General features: G+C 39.7%; 1 protein-coding gene across 1 annotated transcript in view; it reads right to left on the bottom strand.

The window, feature by feature from the left end:
- GRM4 (glutamate metabotropic receptor 4) overlaps nucleotides 1–23,105 on the bottom strand; it is a 315,173-nt gene that overhangs the window by 26,526 nt on the left and 265,542 nt on the right. The window contains exons 7-8 of the mRNA XM_063297631.1: nucleotides 18,535–18,671; nucleotides 16,483–17,418 (exon numbers count right to left, since the gene is read on the bottom strand). Coding sequence (XP_063153701.1) covers nucleotides 16,483–17,418; nucleotides 18,535–18,671 — 1,073 coding nt within the window. The remainder of the gene's footprint in view (nucleotides 1–16,482; nucleotides 17,419–18,534; nucleotides 18,672–23,105) is intronic.

Genomic DNA, 23,105 nt, shown 5'->3' with positions numbered 1-23,105 from the left:
GCAAAAATGTTCTCAAAATGGTTTGCATTTGCATTATTGATCCCTCGCTTGAAAAGGCCAGGCATCTGCTCCCTCCTGTTCTGGTCAATTAAAATCAGTAAAAGGGGCTCTGCAGCAAATACATCCAGCTCACATTCACAGATGGGGCTGTATGACAGTGTACTTCAGTAACAAGGGTCTTAAGCTTGTATTTTTGTAAAGTCTCACAATTCAGTTGTGATATGACTTCATCATGCCTGAAAGGACCTAATTGGTCAGGCTCATTCCTCCACATCTATAAAAGGGAGTACAATAGTAATTATTGATAGTAACGGTATATCCTTCATTTTGACAAACCAAAGATGTAAATGTTATGATAGATAATATCAACTTCAATTTCATAGATATTTGGATTTGTCTGAAAATTAGCAATGTATATCTTATAATGAAAGCTTTCTGAAAGATTCAGGTTATTACAGTAACTCCTTTTGTTATGCCTAAGCTAGGTACTTTCTGACTCCTCTTCTTGTTGTTGACTCTGTATATGGGAATTTTAAATAATTTGAAAGTCTTTTGAGGACATGTTGATGCCTCCAATAAAAGTTCAGTATCTTTCTATAAAAACTTCTTAATTCTCTCCTTGAATGAACAAACAATATAGAACACATGAGAATAAGGATATGGAACATAAGCAAGTATATGTTTCAGTTAATTAAGACAGCACATAATGTGTAGATCTCGTGTTTTCCTTCAAACTGAGTAAATCATAACAGTTTGATGGGAGCTCTGTTGAAAAAACACAGAGAGTTAAACCTAAAAGAAGTCTATGAAAAATTTGACAAACACTATGTGGGGAGCTGCCTCTGCAGAAGCTAGGTGTCAGCTCCACTCAGTAGACCAGACCAGGAAATGAAATATATAGGAAGGCTAAAACTACTTTTATTGAGATTGTGCATCTAATAACAGAATAACAGAATCTTGTCTGACTCTGCTGTACCTCTTCCCCTTTCTTATACTCTTGTCAGCTAGGGAGGCATCTGCCTGAGTTGCTTCCAAATGTTATATTGTTGTTCTGGACTTTAAAAAAAAAAGTCAACCCTTTTTGCCTGAGCAACCATTCCTGCATATCTCCATCAAGGTCATCTTCCTTACTCTCTATATTAGGTGTACAATCTCTCCAGTAGCCCAAGCTAAATTGGCCATGGAAGGCAATGCCCTGTGACCAGAAGGAAGTGAGCATGCCCACAACATCCTAGCATAGTGTAAGGGTCGAGTCTGATTCTGAGGCTGAGGAAGGGGAAATCAAAACCTATGCTAAGCAAATCAGGGAAACCAAAACTGAGAATGGTTCAGAAGAGCGGGAAAGTCCTGAGCAGGTGATTGGCCAAAACCAGGAGCTGGATTCAAAGCTGCCAATCAGCACAAGGGAAAGGCGAGCTGAAAAGGGCACCAAGCAAAAAGAAGTTTGATTGGTTCCAGAGGAGAAACAGCGCGAAGGGAACAAAATAAAGAGGAACCAGCACAAGGACAGGGTTGCTGGAGACAAATGTTCCACTGAGCTAATAGCTTCCTTTGGAGAAGAAAAGCCGGAACCGTTCTCGGAGCCCTGCCCTGTAGCTGCTACGGAACCAGAGCCTTCACAGCCTTCCAAATCTCACCTTGCCGCCTCACTGAACAATCCAGCTGAGCCTTGCCTTGCCATTTTGCCTCAAAGCTCAGATGAGTCTTGCCTTGCCATTTTGCCTCAAAGCTCAGTCGAGCCTTGCCTTGACGTCATGCCATGCAATCCAGCCGAGCCTTGTCTTGCCGTCTTGCCTTGAAGCTCAGTCGAGTTGTGCCTTGCTGTCCTGCCAAGAAGCCCAGTCGAGTTGAGTCCTGCTGCCTTGTCAGGAAACCCAGTCTAGTCAAGTCTTGCCACCCTGCCACGAGGTCCTGCCAAGTCCAGTCTTGTCATCTCGTCATGGAGTCCAGTCGAGCCTAGCCTTGTCACCTTGTTGCGATCCATAGCCAAAAGTTTTGCCTTCCAGTCTTACCGTGTCCTCCAGTTGAGGCTAGTTCAGTTGCCTTGCCACCAGTTCCTGCTGAGTCCTGTCATGCCTCCTTGCCTCAGCCTCCAGTTGAGTCCTGCCTAGCCGCCTTGCCGTGGATCCCAGTCGAGTTCCATCCAGCCACATTGCCTTGCTTTCCAGCTGAATCTGACTTCGCTGTCTTGCCAAACTCTCCGCCATTGCCCGGCTGGGCTTGAATTGAACTAGTAATTAAGGACAATTATTGATGGTAAATAGTTCTATTGTAAATAAAGAATTCCATTTTACTTCCTAGTCACCTCATAGTCTACTGTAAAGAGAACACATAGCCATTCAGAACTCAAAACATCCCAGCGCTTGACTGTGCCATCAACTACATCATCATCTGTGTCACAGATTTTATCCACAGCAAAAAGTGTGTTGGAAGAGGAGGGAAAATATTACCTTAGCTGAGACAGCTAAACATGACTTGAAAGGTGCCTCAGAAATGGGCTATGAATGAGACAAAGGCAAAGTTATGAAGATGTGTCATATAAAAATGGTTACTAGAGCAGGGGTTAGAAGGAGAATCCATCAGAAGACAAACCAGCTTATGAAACTTTGCACATTTTTTTCATATGCAGATAAGAATGATATCAAGTATACTAGCCCAGGAATGCAAGAGTTCTCTCATGGTTAATTTATAGCAAGATGATATGAGAAACTTGCAGCTCTCTAAAAGCTGTTTGATACTGACTTTTTTCAATCCCAGCCAGGATTGCTACAGCACACTGCAAGTGTTATCAGTTCCTCTGATCCATCTACATATATCCTCAGTCGCCCTGTTACTGACTGAAACATTAAAACAATGTACAAGCAAAACTTGATATAGCTCTTTGCATAGCTCCTCTCTGTGCAGTGCTTTTACAGTATGCACAGGTGCATATCAGGAAAGCTTTAATCTATTAGCCATTATGTACAATCCAATCAATACTGCATTTTTAAAGCACTTAATCAGGATTTGTAGGGGAAATAATTCACAAACAAACAAAAGGCTTCCACAAACTGCAAATATATTGTATTGTATACAAAATTCAGTGTTTGTTTGTTTTTAATTGAAAAACTGAAGTTGTCTAATGCACAAATTCCAATTCATAAATAAGCTAGCCGATGTGAAACTCAAATATACAGGAAAAACATTAGAACAGGAGGAAACTGAGATGCTTCACTGGTAGAGAACTAGAGCTCTGTATCTGCTTTTGTGTGTGTGTTTTCTGAAGTTTAACTGGGGGTTTCCTGCTGGGTCAAGGGTTAAGGCATTTATAATACTGTATGTATTTTGCCACTTTAATATGCCTGCTGTTGTGAATCGATCTGATTTATGCTGAAAAATCACTTTCTGAAATTGTTTAATAAAATTTAATTAGAAGAGAGAGATGAGATATTGCTATTAATCTGCTGCTGAGACAGTTGCATTTAGGGACCTTCTGTCACACCAGCTCTGGGATGTTGATAAAAGCTGAGAGTCAAGCAGCTCCTCTTAACGAACAGAGCTGGAGGAGGAGGCAAAAAGGAGGTGCAAATGATGCTAATGGTTTTGTGCAGGCAGCAGCCCCTGTCATGATGCTCCCACTGGCTGCCTTTTATTTTAAAGGAGAGAAACAACACCTTCTATTTTAAACAACGCATTTGCCTCATTGAATAATCAAGCATACAGCAAACAGGGGTTCTGGTCTCTAAAGGCAGGCTTCCTTGGAGGCCCACACTGATATAGAGACACTGCATATAGCTGCTTGGCCTGGATGTGGATCCCTCATTCTGCTTCTGAATGACAACTCCCATTTGGAGAAGTACTTGGGAGACGTTCTGAACTCGACCTCTTGGCATGACTTCATTTCCTTTTCTTTCTCCTGGGAACTGAAGAACTCAGGTGTAATTGGAAACGGACTATGCATCCATGCTCAGGGGAAATGGGGAGAAATGATATGTGTAGATGATAGCTACTTGAACTGGAGCATTTCTTCTATCCAAGCAGGATTCTGGAAAATGGATTCATGTGGAAACTTTCATGAATAAAAGCTTTTCACTTTCACTACAAATACAATAGTCACCTTTTCCATTTCAGGGACAATACAAGGATAAGTATAGGTAGCAGACTTGTACTTACTCCAGCTGAGCATTCTCCAAACTTTTAATAATGCTAGAAAAGACTCTAGACTGTGGAGAGAGGAAGTAGGCCTGGGTTCATCATTTGGGCTATATGATAAAGGGAATTTGCATTATTTTCCCAGTTCTCTCAAAATGCCATATTTCTTTGTTTTTCAGACTTACGATTCTCCTTGGAAGTGCCCTCTAGATAGAGAAATCCTATTTCTGTTCATACCTTTGTCTGTCATGTTCCTATATATTACCTTGGGTCCCTATTCCCTATCAGACCGTTGGCCCGTCTAGCTTAGGACTGAATTCGTGTAACTCTGCAGTTTCAAATAGTAGTCGTTCTAATAATGCAGATAATTGGACTCTTTTCCCAAGCTGCATCCCTTCTTTACTACTATGGCTTTCAGTTGAATACAATTACTAATCTCTCTCTGTCTTAGGGTTGAGCATTTCACCTTAACAATACTACCAAGTTCTGCTTCAACCTTAGCATACTCCCATTTCTGCAGACATAACAATAATAATAATAATAATAATAATAATAATAATAATAATAATAGTTGTTGTTGTTGTTGTTGTTGTTGTTATTAATTGTGGCTTCAGGTTAATCTTGACTCCTAACAACTGCCTAGACAAGTTTGTACAGTTTTCTTGGCAATATTTGCAGAAGTGGTTTGTCATTGCCTTCTTAGGACAGAGAAAACGTGACTGACCCAACGTCACCCAGCTGGCTTCATGCCCAAGGTAGGACTAGAACTCATGTTCTCCCATAGGCCTCTGAGAAAGGAACAGGAAGAAAGTACACAGAACTCTTCTAGGAAATACAGCATGATTTCAGGGCCATAATACAAGTACAAATGCTTCTAATATATATGAATACTACATATAAAATATATGAAAATGAAATATATTCGTGTTTAAGTTCTATATGTGTAAAATCTTTTATCAGTGCTTTGCACTGCATCCGCTGGAATATATTTCATTTTCATATATTTTATATGTAGTATTCATATATATTAGAAGCATTTGTACTTGTACAGTATTATGGCCCTGAAATCATGCTGTATTTCCTAGAAGAGTTCTGTTTACTTTCTTCCTGTTCCTTTCTCAGAGGCGTACAGGCCTTGATAGATAGCTGTATGCATAGAAACAAGACAAGGTGGACATTCCAAGGATAGCTTCTCTAGAGGAAAGTCATTGTTTAATAATGGTCAAGGTGCCCTAGCAAGGATGGAAGGAAGTCCCTTATATGGAATGATGATAGGGGGAAGGAAGGAAATTCCTAATATGGAATGAGGTTAAGGTGGAGTATGGGTAACTGAGTAAGGGGTGGTATTCTGAAGGAGGAGTTGAATGGGATATATATAATGTGCTTTAAGAAGGGGGTCCTGCACGGCCGCCCACCTGACAGCTTGATGTGATTGCTTTTGCTCTTGGGTGAAGAATAAAGAACTTAATTTCATGCAACTGCCTGTTTATTTGGTCCCGAACCTGATAAGGAAATATAAAAAATTCTAACAGCACATTGAAGAATGGACTCTAAATCAAGAAGTATATCTAACCTCATACAGTCCATTTTTCAGGTTTTAATAATAACATTTTAAAAGAAAGCATTTGTTTTCAATATTTTGTTATTAAGTCCTCCCTATGTAGATGCTTGTAATCTGGATATAGTTTTCAAAGGATTCAAAACCAAGATTCCCATTGGTGAATCTTACCTTCCTGTTCCTCCCCTGCTCTTCCATGTAATAATGTCAATGGTTCTGATCACCTGGGCAGAGTGTCAAATCATCTATTTCTTTGTTTATTAACTGGAAGGGCCTCCTCTGAAGAAACAAAAGTGGTAAAGAGCAAGCAGTACATTTCCCTCACCCTTGCTATATCTCTGAAGTACAGGCAATAAACAGCAGAAAAGACAATGATGCTGCTATTTGGCTTCTGCCTTATCAGCACAGGAAATTCTCTCTTTCTTTAGATTCTTGGTTATTTCTATTTCTGTAATCCTCAGGGATCTGTTAAGATAAGAGGCTCCTTTGAGAAAGGGCTTGGGGGACTTGTTAGAATAATCTCTTGCCTCTATGTAAAGTTGTAGATACAGGATGGGAAAAAAAATTAATAACACTGAAATCTCATCAGCTGCTCCCACCAGAGAAAACAATAAGGCAATTTCATTCAACCACACAAATCAAACACACTTTGGCACAAATGCTGGAGGAAAAAAATAAACAGAGTGCTTTGAAACCATAGTGTATTGATTAGAAGGCATATGAAGACACATTTACAAATACAAAACCCTTGAAGACTTTTTAAAGGCTACCAAAATAAATGAATGTTGTGGTCCCAGATGAGCTGTAAGGTCCTTCTTAATATTATTGTTCTTATATAGTTTCTTCTGAAGAATACTCAGCAAATTCTGGTAATTCAGAGTGAATTTTGGCTTTATCCCATAGCCTAAGAATTGTCCATATAGCACCATAATATATATGTGGTTCCAAGTAAAGCTGTTTTTTCTAAGCTATATGTTGTGCGGTCAAGTAATTTTAATTTTGTCAGCTGTTTTGACAATTCCACTTTTGCTGTCATTCAGAAGCTACCTTGAATTTCCTATCCTTTAGTAAATAAAATGTTGTACTTTTCAGCTTTTCAAGGAAAAGGCATGATAAATTCATAAGAAGTTCTTCTGCTTCTCAATTTCCCCCATAACTTTCCTATATTTACTAAATCCACTAGCTATTTGAATTAATTGTGGTATGCACAGGGGACCTTTCACCTTTCACACCATATATCCAAACGAGAGTCAGTTTGGTCTAATGGTTAAGGCAATAGGCTAGAAACCAGGAGGCTGTGAGTTCTAGTCCTGCCTTAGACATGAAAGCCGGCTGGGTGACTGTGGGCCAGTCATTCTCTCTCAGCCCTAGGAAGGAGACAATGGCAAACCACTTCTGAAAAACCTTGCCAAGAAAACTGCAGGGACTAGTCCAGGCAGTCGCAGAGAACTGGACATGGTGGAACAGCAGAGAAAAAAAAAAAGTGAAAAAATATACATGCAGTCTTTCCAAACACTGCATAAGTGTTAGAAAGTGAACTTTACTTCAGAATATTTTTCTTCCATTAAATAATTATGGCCCATAATTTCCCACATTTGTAGTCAACATAAATAATAGAAATAGGTGATTCTACCAATTTTTATCTTTTTCCAATCTTGTCCATCCAGTGTCATGTTTATGCCAGTCTGTGATTTTTGTTCTTAAAATATATTGTAAAAATGTACAGTACTGTGCACATTTCTTTTAGTAAACGTATTTTGGAATGCATGTGGATAGACACATTTTTGCAAGCAATTTTTGCTAATGCAATTAGTGCTGACCCAAGAGAATGCTTTATTTCAAATTCATCCCTGCTTATAAAGAAACAGACCAACCTCAGGATGCAGCTACCTAACAAGCTTGGTGACCCAAATTCTAATAAAATTCAGGCAGAGAAAAGAGTAAGTCACACATGGTCAGGTTATCACCAATCAGAATTTGGTTTCTCCTTGAACAACTGTTCCCATAAATACCAGGAATCTGATTCAGCCCAGCATTAAATAAAATTATTAGTAGTACATTCCAAGTTTTTGCACTCCCATATATTCTACAGTAAATACAGGCATCTTACCTAAAGAGGTAATTCATTTCCTTGTTAAGAAAAAGTCTGATGTCCCTCATTTTTTCCTTCACTTCTGACATGTCTTTCCTTAACAAAGCTCCTGTCCCTTTGCTAATAATTAAATGTTCTTGTTATATAAATGGTTCCTGCTGTTAGATTTGTTCAGTTGATATGATTGGTTCAGTTGATACCTCACTTTCTTAAAATCCAAGCAATAGCACAATAGTGGGGATGTATCTTAATTTACATAGAATCTATATTATCTTTTTCTATTACCACTACATCTACCTGTTATGAAAATGTAAATAAAGTTGACCATTCCAGTGGCAAAAGATGACAATTTCTCCTGAAAATGAATTTTGTATTTTGTAATCATTTGGTTCTCTATAAAGATAAGCAAACACTCATATGGAAAGGGGGACACAGAGGAGATGATATGAAATTTCCAAATTGAAAATTATTTGGAAGAAAGGACAAGGCATTAAAGCCTTAAAGCATTGTCTTTTTTTTTTCCAGGTATCTGCAGAAAGTCTGGCTTCTTTAATAAATAGCAAAGAGGTGCTATGCTTATTTTCATGCAAGATCCAGAGCATTTTTCCCTAATCTTTGCTATATTTATACCCTGCCTTTCCTCCAGGAGCACAAGGCAGTTTACATGGGGATGTCTCTTTACTGTATTACCACTACCACCCCATCAGGTAGATTGGGTTGAGAAGGAGTGACAGGTCCAAAGTCACCCAGTAAGTCCATAGTGGATTTGAACCTGGATCTCCCTCATTCTAGTCCAACACCTTAACCATTATAGCCCACTAGATTTAGCCCTATGGCTGAGAATGTTAGCTGTAATTAGAAATTACTAGAGCTCTATTCAGAATTTACTAGAGCTCTTTTTTACTTACAATTACAATTCTTTTGGAAGGAAGTCTGCTTTTACCCTAAGTGGGCTTATCCACACTGCCTAGTTGCCTGATTTCTAGAATAGGACAGCAACCCTTTTTTTGAGGACAGAAGCAAGCAACATCAGCCATTACTCACCTCCCTCCCACTGCAAATTCAACCTTCAGTAGCATTTTCTTGACACTATTTGAAAGTAGGATTTTCATTTTATGTCACCACAAGTGTTCTTGACTATTTTGGCACTTTATTTCCTTACAAGCTAACCTCAGCAGTTTGTTAGCTGCTTTACAGAGGAAAGAATGCTTCATCAGCCGAGGCAATAGTTATGCTGATATAAAAGCTTGTAAAACCATGTTTTTCCATTATTATTAGAATACTAAATGGCTAGAAATAATTTTTTATTTTATTTTATTTCATTATTTTATTACTGGTTGCTGTGCCTGCATTTGATGTTTAATAATAATAATAATAATAATAAATTTATATGCCACCCAACTTTAACACTGTATATATAAATTTAACCTTACTTTGTACAGATATATTTTTATACATATGTGTATATATATTACAGATAAAAAAGTATATATGGCCAGGAAGACCCACCCACTGGCCATTGTTTTCCTAGAAGGGACGGGTGGGAGGGTGCAGCAGCAGTGGAACTGCCCATGGGAGGACATGCTAGCCTGCAGTCCAGAATGAATACCTTGCAAACTGTGGCCAAAGTGCTCAGTCCAGACAGGATTTCCTTTAGCCAATTTAGACTTAATCTGTCACAAACCCAAGACGGGAGCAGCTTGAACAGTAAATATCAATATGCCCAGTGTGTGACTTTGCAACTGAATAACAATTGACTGGAAAACAAACTCTTTAAAGCAATGTTTCTCAACCTTGGCAACTTGAGGAAGTGTGGACTTCAACTCCCAGAATTCCCCAGCCAGCTTTGCCAGCTTTTCTGGCTGGGGAATTCTAGGAGTTGAAGTCCACATCTCTGCAAGTTGCCAAAGTTGAAAAACGCTACCTTAAAGCCTCAGATACAGGTTTTTATTCATATTTCTCTTAACTCTGTAGCTCTACTGCTAAGATTTTGTAAAAAAAGCAATTAGGGCTTCTTTACATAATATCTCATAACTATTCAAATTGTCTTGCAAAACCCCAAGAGAAGGCAAATTTATTTTTTGTAAAATTTGTTATTTTATCCACTTTAAAAAAGTATTTTAAATGTTATGGATATTTATTTTAACATAAGCATCTTACCTTTCCGTTCATTTTAACTTTACAACAAATTCAGGAGATAAATTGTGCTGAGAATGAAAGACTGACCCAGAGTCGGCTAGCCCATGTTAACCTGAAACTGGATCTCTCTGAAAAGAGTCCAGTATATTAGGTCACACTATTGATTACCCACATGCAATTATTGCAAACCAAAAGCTGGGGTGAGGGGGGGAGGTAGGATGGGGCAATCCTCTGTCCTGCATCTGAGGTAAAGTACAATTGCAGCCCAAACTACCAAGCCACAACAATCATCTGTGGGGTCAAACAGCTGGGTTTCAAGGGTGATATAGTTTCATTATGCATCCTGTATTTAACATGTCTAAATGTAACCCTAGACTAATTTCTCAGAGGGCAGCTATTTTTATTTTTGAAAGTTAAAGAAGCGATAAATTGGAATAAGATTCCACTATTAGTATAGCTGGCCTCTCCATGTAGGGTGTGCCATTTTGTGCCTTGCCTGAGGCCTCAAAATGTGTTGGGCCAGTCTTGCCTGGGGGAGAAGAGACCTTGTTGATGACACATTCCAACTCCTGGGAATTTGTGCTAAATAAAAAACAGGAACTCTCTGTCAGATTAGGTGTTGTATGTGAGGTCCCAAGAGAGCTAGGTGAATTGCAACAAAGGCCTCTAATCAGCTTGTTAGCAATGGAATAGAAAAAGGAAACTGCCTATTACAAGTATTCCAAACGAGCCAAAGCTTCTTTTTCAACTGCAACTTGACAGCTAGCTTTCAGCAGCCCTAAATTATTCCATCACAAGCTGCAGCGAGAAGGTGAGCAACCTTGCACATAATTGACAGTCATTATCATTTCCATCTTTATTACCCACAGTATACTGAACATATTAAACTAGCTTTAAGGGAGCTTTTGTTTCGGAAAGTAGTCTCTTAAAAAAATCTGCTTTCTTGTTAGTTTCTCTTCTGCCATTTCATCAAAACAGAAAGCCGGCCACATTTCTTTTAATTCTTAACTTGACATTAGATTTACTCTTGCACCTTGATACTGCTTAGCTGCTGAATCCTACTGTATATGTGGATTGCAGCAGATTCCCAAATCTAATAACGCTCCAATATGGCTTTATGGTACACTCTCCAAAAGAAACGTTTCAATTTGATTTACACATTTAATTTTGGGCACAGCTCCAAACTTATTCCGGGCTAATTTGCGGCAGGATTCAGAGACAGACCAAAAAAAAGCAATGGCCAACTAATTATGTGATGCTACTAACCAGAAGTTATTACAAAAGACTTTGTGGGTGATGCTACATTTACTTCCTTCGTCATTCTTCAGCTTCAGATCTGTATGAAAAATCCAGGTGCCACACGAGCTTAAGGCCCATATTCTATCCATAAGAATAAGTTTTCTTTAATACATTGGGGTTTTTCAAACTGTGTTCTGTGGGACCCCAGAGGTCTCACAGAAGAGGCCCTCCTTCTGTGAGAGACTAAGGGCAAAGCAAGAAGTTCATTCAAACATAGACAATTTTCAGTCACTAGAGCTTTGCCACTTGATCAGTTCTAGGACATTTTTTTTACTAATAGCTTCTGCAGCCTTTTAAACATTTAAAAACCCCTATAATATATTATTCATTCAGTCTTTGGAGATTTGGGTTGGACTCATTAAAAAAAAAGAGGGGGGGGACTGGTAATAGTACTGAAGATCTTAGAAGTCAAATACAAGTCAAGAGACCAGAATGGTGAGATTGGAAAAGAGTGTAAAATGCCTGTCCATAGTTTCCTAGAGCATGATTCAGATATTTCTACATATTTGCTGCCAATTATAAGAACTTTTCTGTACCGCCAGTTGACTAGATCCAGTGCTAGCTCAAGGATTTTGCAGATAACGGAAAATACCTCCTCTCCTTCCATACACATGTGGTAATTGTCAGAACCCACAGTTGAAGAATAGTTAAATTGTTCGATTGTGTTCTCTGCCATTGAAGCAAAGCATGTCAAGCTCCGGAAGGGAGGGGGAGAGACGCTGAGAGTGAGAAAGAATTATGTTTCGTCTAATGGTGGGGTCCAAGGTCGTAGCAGGCGGAGATGGGCAGAGTTGGAATGCTGAGGGAAAGGAGGTTCTGACGTGTCTGTGTGCTTTTTATTTGAGAGCCTGTGTGAGAATTGTTTTTAGTTGTGGCTTTATGTAAAGTTCTGACACAGTTGACTCAATAAGGTTCTGACTCATGCATCCATGAGAATGACTGCTCTGGACTTTGACTGGACACACATCTCCTCCCCATATGTACTGTAGATCCAGCAGTGCCCCTACCCTACCTCTGTCTGCCATCATCATTAAAGGTTGAGATATGACGTATGTCTCTTTGCTGTTACTACATGAACTGCTGCAAGAGTTTTGATATTAACAGCCTAAGCAAACATATCAGGTAAGTCTATCAGTGGCTGCTCAGCTGAGGCTCACTGTTTCAGGCCTTGGCAGCAGCCAATGAGAAGCTACCCAGAGTCACTGGTTTGAGATGGGCAGCTATACAAATCAAATGAATGAATGAATGAATGAATGAATGAATGAATGAATGAATGAATGAGAAAGAAAGAAAGAAAGAAAGAAAGAAAGAAAGAAAGAAAGAAAGAAAGAAAGAAAGAAAGAAAGAAAGAAAGGTCCTACCAGCTGGGGAGCAAAAACAAAATGCAGTCTAGGCCAGGAAATCAGTCATGAAACTTGGCTGTATCCATTGATGTATTCAGGGGTAACTAAACTTGACTCAAGCATGGACTCCAAACATTGTGAAATAAGGCTCTGTAATCACTAGTTTCATTGCTAGAGAGAGCAAGTGGCTGAGTAAGAGGACAAAATGGAATTTGCAATGCAACAGGTTCCTCACAATTACTATACCCTGCTATAACATATATTTCAGGGTTATGCATCTGCCTGATCCTAGGACAACAAAGATGGTGGTGGCTGACATAGGTTGTAGGTGTCTAGCTAAGTGTCCCTACCAGTTTGTGGACTCACATTAGGGATCAGAAAGACATTAACTCAGTTTGCATTTTAATGCAAAAAGTATGGATATTGAAGGAATATATACACATACTAGATGTATCCATAAAAAAAACAAGTACCAGAATGCATTATTAATGGACAAATGTTCAAAAATATGCATAGTTTGAGAAATGCACACAAATAATATATGTATTTTTATGCAGGCTTTTTTTTTCCGAAGAAAAGAGATTGCAAACTGAGGCAGAAATGAGGTGAAATGAACAAAAGACTGGGGAAAAATGAGAACTTGACTATGGCATTGACAGTCACTCAATTCCTGCTGATGTGTTTGAGTTTGACAAGAAATTTTTAAAATGAAAATAAATGCAAGTCTTTGTTAGAAATATTTCAGAAACAAATAGATTAGCGAGTATACTGTTTTCCAGATCCTGATCCTGTAAATGCTCCAATACTAAATCCCACCAAACAGAAAAAGTACTTTTAAATAGTATTTAGCAGAGAGAAAAGTTTCCATCCTTTTGAGAGTCTCTAGACAAGGGTTTTTCAAACTGTGTGCTGCAGAACTCTAGGATTCTATAAGAATTTGGTGAAGTTCTCTGAGAGACTAAGGGGCAAAAATTTCACTCAAATGCAGCACACGCACACACACACACATTTCTTTTAAATAAGAAAATAAAAGTTAACGGAAGGAAGGAAGGAAGGAAGGAAGGGAAAAGAAAAAGCAGAAAGTGCAAGAAGAGGAAAAAAATCCCTTTTTTTTTAAATGCCACCAATTTTCTATCAGTAGAACTTCGTCTCTTGATCAGGGATTCTGGGAGATTTTCCAGCCAGGTTCTATGGCCTTAAAAAGTTTGAAAACTTTATCTGTAGACTAATTTAGTGTAGGACATTACTCCTTAAGCAACACCAGTTCCACATGGACAAAAATAAATAGCAGCAAAGCCCTTGAATTCTATTTCTCTGAGAAAAGCTTATGGTTGCTATCATGGAAAAAAAAAGGACTTTTTAAAAAAAATATTTCAAAAAGAAAGATCTGCCTGGTTGCAAAGAGAATTGGGGAAAAAACCCCTCAGTTTGGTAGCTATAAAACACCTCGTCTCAATCATCATAACGCAATACCTTTTATTTTATCATACTAAACTAATCAACAAAGCCTTATAAAAGGAATATGTAGCATCAGGCACCAGTGTGAGACAATTTGCAGACATTTCTAAGAGAAAAATTCCCTTCCTATAAAGGTTGCATAGCATACATAATTGATGGACTGTTTCCACATCCTCCTTAATAAACTTGTATTTATACAGATGTTGAGAGATATGAGGTCAGGAATGCTCAGGACCCCAAATAATGCCTTTCCCTGTGGTGCTAACAGAGCATGGAGGAACAAATTCTCACCCAAATAGACATTGTATCTCTGGCATTTCGCTGCTCTACACCAGCTGGGAATCCAGCTTCACAGACCCCCTTCCTCACTGCCTGCCAAGTAGTGTTTACTATTTGATTAGCTAATGTGATTCCTCAGGGTCACACTCTAACGCAACCTGATCTGGCACAGAAGATAGGGCCCTAGAGAGCTTAGGATTGGAATCATGGAATTATTTTCTTCATGAGTCTGGCTGCTGCAAGATACATCACCTCTCCCATGGCAATGCAATCAGTCATAACAACTCTGCATTGCCAAAATGTTCAAGTATTAATTAAAATCCCAACAACATCCCAGCTGAGAAAGGAAGTATACTGATGGATAAATGAGTGAATGGATGTTCTTCTCTGTCCACTCAGACAGATTTCTTGGGCTGATAATACATGATAACTGTAGGATAGAAGAGGAAGCCTATGGAGTAAATTAATGTGACACTAGCAGGTAAACTTGAAAAACAGAGTGCTGCTGTTTATAAATAAGATTAATTACTTTTGAGTGAGTACACTTATTAACAATTATAAAGCACCAGGAAAGTCTTGATCTGGAATCCACTTTATCAGCCACACTTTGAGGGTTCTGTTTTATGAAGCATGTTTATGAAACAGAGTACTCTTATTCAGGAGTTTTTCCTGAACTTTTTCAGGCCACGGTACCTGTTAGTTAAAAAAATCCATAAACCCTGATCAAGAGGCCAAGTTCTAGTGATAGAAAATTGGCTGTGTTCAAGTGTCAGGTATCAGTCTTAATCCAGCATATTCAGCTGTTAAATGCCAGAACTGATAATGCTTTCCCTCATCACTGCCTCCGAAGAAGAGCAGCCTGAAGGCATCTGATCTTCACTCAGTCTTACTTTGCTCAGACTGAGGACCCAGGACAGGAGATTGACATTTTGCAGCGTATTGTGCCATCTTTGTTGTTTATTTGTTTAGTCGCTTCCGACTCTTCGTGACTTCATGGACCAGCCCACGCCAGAGCTTCCTGTCGGTCATCAACACCCCTGGCTCCCCCAGGGACGAGTCCGTCACCTCTAGAATATCATCCATCCACCTTACCCTTGGTCAGCCCCTCTTCCTTTTGCCCTCCACTCTCCCTAGCATCAGCATCTTCTCCAGGGTGTCCTGTCTTCTCATTATGTGGCCAAAGTACTTCCGTTTTGCCTTTAATTGTGCCATCTTATTGCCCTCTTATGCCATCCAACAATTCCGAATTCAGCACTGGCTCTTGGCCAGCTACCTAGTAGCCACAGCAGAGAACAGCCCCACAACTCTTTTTCTGGCAACTCAGATTCCTGCAGTTCATATTATCCAGAAAGCAACAAGTCCATCCACTGAGAGTGATTCAGATCAGGCACTTTCTTATTGTGGGTAAGTCAAAACACAGAGTTAGGTAGAGGCAGAGCTAACCAGACTATAATCCCCAAATCAATACAGCGTAAAATCTTCACTCATTTTTCTCATGATCCAAATCCAAACCCATGCTCCTGGTTTCACCATCACCATCTTCTCATGTGATGTTGCTAGATTTTTTAACTGCTATATGTAGTTATAACTGCTGTAATTATAACTACTTGCTGTAAAAAAAAAAAAAAGAGCCAGAGGAGTTTGGGGAAATGGCTCAGCTTTTCCATCATGATCCACGATCCTGTTACCTGCAGCTTCAGCCATATGGCCTAGCTTTTTACCTCCTCCTCCTTGAAACCTTGGATTTTCAAGGATGGTACAATCCCCACACATTTTTGTAATATAGTATATATTCCATAGACAATGACACCTGTCTTCCAAAACAAGAATTGCTAAGGAATTGGGGGAGGAGGGGGTTAGGAAGAAAAGAAGAAGAAACCACAATAATGTGTCAAGTGCAAGAGAATGCAGAACAGACGGAAAGAAAAAGAGGAGAGTTACCCAGAAAAAAAACAAGGTAAGTTATGAATGTGAGGAAAAACAAAAGTAGTGAAGATCAATATAAGGAAATCCCCAAAGCAGAAAAAGTATAATTTCAACATCACCTGAACACTATCAAGTTACCAGGTTGGTTCTAAAGTCTGCAGATTCAAACATGCCGGACACAACTCATCACTAGTGGACCTGGAACAGAATGGCAGATTTACTCATCCTCCCCACCTCTGCCCTCTCATGGCCATTACCTTCTCAGCTGACTGTGATGTCCCAAAGAAGATAGGAATGAAGGCTAACCAGACAATGCAAGTAGTGTACATGGTAAACCCAATGGGCTTGGCTTCGTTAAAGGTCTCAGGAACCCCACGGGTCTTTATAGCATACACAGTGCAGGTTACCATGAGCAGCATGCTGTATCCAAGCAAACAGATGAGGGATAGGTCAGAAATGTCACACTTGAGGACTCCCCGGGCAAAGCGGGGGTCTGTAGTCCGCTGGTCCTCATAGTCGATGATGGAGTGTGAAGGGTCCACAATGAACCAGATGCAGACCCCTAGGAGCTGCAGAGATATGAGGCTGAAGGTGATGACCAGCTGGGAAGCAGGGCTGATAAAGCGTGGGGCACTGACCGACTTCTTGCCCTGTTCAAAGATGCGATAGATGCGATTGGTTTTGGTCAGCAAGGCAGCATAACTGATGCTCATGCCCAGGCCCAGAAAGACACGCCGCAAGGAGCAGGTGCCCAGGTCAGGCTCAGCAATCATCAGGAAGGTGGTGGCATAGCAAAGGAAGATACCCGTCAGCAGTACATAGCTTAGTTCCCGCCCTGAGGCCTTGACAATAGGTGTGTCGTTGTAGCGCACAAATGTCACCACCACAAAGAGGGTGGCAATGATGCCCACAATGGCAATGAAAACTGGCACCACAGCCCAAGGAGAGCTCCACTCCAGTTTAACAATGGGGATGGGGATGCAGCCAGTGTGGTTCTCATTGGGGCGCTCACTGAGACGGCACACCTTGCAGTGGAACTCATCTTGCTGATACTGGTATCCGTCACAGCGCTCACAGTGCCAGCAGCATGGGATGCCCTTCACCAGCTTCTTCCTTTCGCCTGGCCTGCATGGCTGGCTGCAAATGGAGGTGGGCAGACGATTGCCTCCCCCAGGCCAATGCAGGCGTTCCATCTGCAGCAGAGAGAGAGGCAGAGAGCAAGAATCTCAGTAACCTGCATAAGCCTGGGTCAGAGCAAGAGGTCGGGCCAATATGCCCCACCCAAGCAGCACAAACGGTTACTTTTAAATCAAGACTATCCATTTAGTATGGGTGCTGCTCCTGATTTACAGCTCCTCCTGCCCTAGATTCTCCCAAAGCAGACAGACTTGTCTTTGAAAGCCGGTAGCAATGCTACCTCTCCCAAGTCAAGATCCTCGAGTTTTGCGATTCACCTGCTACAGAACAGACTCCTTGTAAGCATTTTACCAACCGTGCCCACTCACAATGACCTTGCTAAGCTACACCAAACGATTCAAGCTCTGTACTTTGCCACCTGTCATTGTTGCTGCTAAATCCATTTCTTTGTCTTTTTCTCCTCCTTAAGGTTATTTCAAACCTGTAGGCCCACACTGCCTGATTTACTGTAACTCCCACTTCATTTGCTGTATTATTTGATTTTATTGTGCAGAGCTACTGAGCCAATTCTGAATATCTATTCATTAAAAAAGAAACAAAAGTTTGCATAAAACTACAAAATTCATTATCTAAGTTTCACTTGCTGAATGTTAATTCCACTATTGAAATTCAGCACTCCAGAATGGTTTGAGATCAAGGGTGAGCATCTTTACTGATTTAAAACAAATGGGGAGTGGTAAATATGTTACATTTATTTGCCCCTGAGGTTGAACCCTCAAATCTTATGTTTGTTTGGTGAGAAGCAACAACTCCCAAGTACAATATTTTCTGCAGCCTTTATTCCCTTTAAAATGCATTTCTGATAGTCATAAATTTGTAAATTGGATTGTATTACTGAATGAAATCACAAAGAAATGCTAGAGCTAAACTTAAATCTTTACAGTTGCAAATAAATGTAAATGTATGTAACTTAAATCTTGTTTTGTATGATCTCTTTGATATCCATATATAGATAGCCTGAATTTAAAAAAGCCCATTTTGATCAAAGTCCTTGATTTTTGAGCCTTTCCTGAGTACAGCTATGCTTCCTGCTTAAAATCCCCAAGTCTGAAAAGAAAAGATTTTAACTCCCCAAAGTGTTCAGATATCTAAACACAACAAAACTCACTCACTTTTAAGTTTAGATTATCTGCCCAATGTCCAATAACTTTGTACTCAGGTGTAGCATTCTTGAGCTGGTACTGGTAGATGTCATAGCGGCCTGGAGCATCTCCATTCTCATTAAATGTCACTGGGGTTCCAGCAATACCTACAAGACACAAAGTATTTAGTCCCAGAAAGAAAAGCAGAATACAGTTGGACTGCATGTTTATCAAATATATATCTATTTTAGTATGTAAAGCTATCTTGCAAAATTGCCCAACGGGTTTTTGTTGAGCCTCAGAGTTTACCAGCTACGGACAGGCATAGGAAAGCACTGCAAAAGGGCAAATATGCATCAAGAAATGAAAAGTAGGGTGACTCTGAGCATCTGATTCAGACCAAACCTCAATTCACTCTGTTATTTCAGACAAAAATCCACTTTTTTTTCCTCCAAGCATTTGTATATAAGCAACCCAATTTAGAATGCAAGAGCCTTTTCTTTGCCTCTTGCAGATCTGCTAGAAATCACAGTCACATCTACCAGTAGTTTCACTACTGGGAACAGGCATATAGAAGATAAAGTAAGAGCTGCTGCCCACACAAGGAGGCCTCATTTGTAAACTAGGTAAAATTAGGTTTTTGCAGCTTTCTTCCTCATGGTCTCCCATCCAGGCACTAGTCAGATCTGACCCTGCTTAGCTTTTTGACATCAGCCAAGTTTAGCTAGATACTACCATGTCCAGTTGGACTCTACCAAGTCAGAGAATTAGGAGTTTGTTATCACACAGGTGACCAAAATCAAATTGGTTTAAAGCAAGCCAGAAATGTTAATGTAAAATTGGAAAAGAACATTCAATTCCTTTTCTAAATCTCTCCTGCAGTGTCACGAAAAGCAAAGGGTGTTGGGTGACATGCACAAAATTAGAAGGCCCTTAAGACTTGGGTGTCCTCCCAGGCATGTGGGGTGGGAGATTAGGTGGCTTGTGAGATATTGTTAATTATTGCTGATGTTATCTTTGGTTGACATTCTTTTCATTTTATTCTTCTTGTGTATTTTCTTCTTCTTCTTCTTCTTCTTCTTATTATTATTATTATTATTATATTAATGTTTTTAACTGTTCACCAACCAGCATCACTTGTACAAGATGGGCAGCCATATAAATTGAATAAAATGAATTGAATAAATAAAATAAATGAAATGAAATAAATGAAATCTCTGAGCAAGTACATAATATAAAATGAGAATACTGAAGGGTATAGAGAGCATAAACCTATGGTCATACTCTATTAGTTCAGGTATTTGGTACTTGGTCAAATCTTTAGCAGGCATTCAAACCAAGGCAGAAGCCAAATAGAAGAAACAACAAAAAGGACCCTTTTCTTGACAGTCAATTAGTTCCATTATGTACATAAAACACCCTCCAAAAGACATTAGGCAGGCCTTCCATCTGATCTGACTGCATATAATTGCATTCCTCTTGGATGTCCAGGAATACGCTTCTTTTCTAAGTCATTGAGCAATAAGTCCATACAAAATGCCAGTACATGATGAGGCTACATCATTCATTTACCAAAGGCAGTAATCCCAGCTCAGCATTCAACCATACAGATGGAGACAGAAAATAATAACATATTTTATTATGTTAAGTGAACATATAATCCATGAAATCAAAGAGCTGAAAAGATCATGGATATAGGGAGGTCCTGAAGGAGTGTCCGGACCTCCCTATCTTTGGCTCCAACTCTATGTGGTTTTTGAACATTTTTATTTTCCCCTATACTTTTCCCTGCATCCTTACACTATCACCGCCATAGATGGGATCTCAGGACCAGTCCAAGGAATGGGACTCTACTCAATCCTCTACTCAATCCATGTATCAAAGCTGATTGGATTGGATTGGCAGTTGAATTGGCAGTTGAATTTTCAATGCTTCTCCTGGGACAGTCCATACTTTTCAAAAGGGTAGCTTAATGGGTACCAGGGAGATTGCATGGCACATGGCTATATAACAGTTTTGCTCCCACATCTCAGCATCTGCTGCTTAAATACCTTAAAGCTGCCTACTGGGAAAGCTTGCTTGCCCTGCCAGATGCTGCCCCTCCAAAACAGGGCCAATGCTTCTTCAATTTTTTTGTATTACATCTTTCTTCTTATCACAAGTCCTAATAGACCCTAGAGAATGGTCTCATTGAGCCTATGGCCACATGATAAAATTAACCTCACTGTAGGAATGGTAGCAGAGCAAACCTTGAGGGTATCTACAGCAAGTATGGCAGCCTTTGAACATGTGCTTGATGATCTGCAGCAATTAGTAGGTGTTAATATTTATCTCCCTGTCATTAAAAAAAGCCTTTATTTTCTAATTTCTAAGGATCAAATCTCCATTAAGGAGCACCCATAGATGCCAGTCAGTGTGTTTTTGTCCCATTTTTCCTGGAGGTAAACCAGTGATGTAGGAAGGTTTCACTGTCTGTTTATTTTTATATACTGACCCAGAAAAAAAAAAGTTACAAGGGCCAAAGCAGACCTGACAATGTGCCCCTTTTCATTTGTTCACTCTGTTCATATATCAAGTGTAGGATGGAAGTCTAACAATCAGATGAGCACTGAATCATTCTTCTGCTCTCTTCCTCAGGCATTACCTCCTTCAAGTTGATGGTTCCTCCAATTTTTCTTTATTCTTCATCCATTCTAATATGAGGGATGGAAGCAAAGAAAAGAGGGTGGAACAACCAAAAATAGAGAAGGAGTGGGGATGGTTCAGCTACTCATTCTTCTTTGCTTTTTTTGCTGGGGGGTAAAATTAAAGTGCAACTCCAGCAACACGGTACATGTGAATTGGGTAGACTGTTTCAGAGCTGAGTTTATATACCACAGGTACAACATGGGACCCAACCAGGTATGACAATCCACTGGGCTGTACACATTCATTTATTTCTATATAGCTAGCTATTAGCATGTTATACATTAAAAGTGTTATTCTTTAACCTAAGAATCTGGTTAGGCTTTAGATGCCTAAAGATTCTTCGTTATCAGATCTTCCATGCTTACATGTACAAGAACCTGGTAAACCATATTACCAGTTGGTGTGTGTGTGGAGTTGTGTGTGTCCTAATCTGAAGATGTGTCTTGAATAGAGATTTTATCTGCAAAAATTTCAGTGACATCATCTGTTCTCACCAATGCCAGTATCAAACTATAAGACACTCTGTTCTCTTTTATACAGTTAAGTGTACTATATGACTTCAATTTTTTTGTGAAAGGAAAAGAGGTTGCATTCAGCGAAGATCTCTTTGTAGAAAATGATGGACCACAAAAAGTGATAGGTCTGTTATAATGAACAAGATGGGTGGCCCACTGCCCTCTAAGCTGTTAGGCTGACCTTCTTACCATGACAACACCTGCAGCTACACAGCAAGCTGAGCGGCAGGATATCTGCTGTTCCTGTCCTTGTTCTGGATCTCTTTGCAGACTGATCATCACTTTTGATGTATGCTGCCAGTGATCAGCACTAATATCTCTGCCACTCACGTGCAAAGGGAAAGGTCAGATAGGAACACCAAGGGATGCAGCCTGTGGGGAGAACGGGCAGGATAGAGTGCAAGGCAGTTCTTCAAAACAAAGGCAGCCAGGGCCTGATTAGGCATTTATGCCATCTGTTCAGTGCCAAGAAAGCAGCGGTAAGAGATTGAGAGCTGTTACTTTTGCTCATACCTTTGATTTTTGTTCTGTTCCTTTTCTCCATACTTGCATGTATATTCATGATAGAAGATAACTGCACCAGGGTATTCTTCCAGATCTCAGTGAAAGAAAAGTATATTGGGGTATACTTTTATACTACTATAAATGCAGGTAACTCATATGTCTATTTGTCACACTGTGGAAAAAAGGTGTGGAAGATGGCATAGTTCTACCCTAGCTGGTCTTCATCAAGGCCAGAACTCAGTCTCTCCTCCTTTCTTCTTCCTCTTTTGTTGGAGAAAAAAGTCCATGCTCCCAAGGGGAAACAAATGGTTATGTTCTTCCTTGCACCTGTATATAGCTCAACTGTGGGAAAGAGTGAGCAGGGAGAACAAAAGGAGACTGCTGCAGGATACAGAATATGATTGTTTATTCCAAGATCTTGTCCATGTGTGGACGAAGCCTTAAATTCAGAGTCATGGAGACTCTGTTGGTAGGAACCTGATAATGCCTGCTTGATAGCTCTTTTCAACACACTGCATTTAACCTTTTGTAACTAAGATCATAAATGAACATCCATATGGATCTTCTCAATATCTAAACATGTAGGGAAATCACATCTTATCTAGTTGCTGCTCTGCTTTATCTACTTTTTCACAGATTTCTCTAGGAGTGGTAAAATATAAATGGTCTCTAAATCAGAGTATCCAAAAGACCATTTCACCATATTAAAAAGGGAAGCTCAATGCCTTGAGCATTTGTACAATTAAAAAAAAAAGACTGGTAGACGAGAAGAATCTCTAGTTCTCCAGATGTTGTTAAACTATGATTCCACCCACCACTGATTATGCAGAATGGTATTGATGAGAGAGATAGTTCATCAATATCTGGGAGACCACAAGTTCCTCACTATTGTCT

The sequence above is a fragment of the Candoia aspera genome, chromosome 3 (genome assembly GCF_035149785.1).
Source record: "Candoia aspera isolate rCanAsp1 chromosome 3, rCanAsp1.hap2, whole genome shotgun sequence".
NCBI lineage: Eukaryota > Metazoa > Chordata > Lepidosauria > Squamata > Boidae > Candoia > Candoia aspera.
The sequence above is the reverse complement of the archived record's forward strand: the minus strand, read 5'-3'. Positions and strand labels throughout refer to the sequence as shown.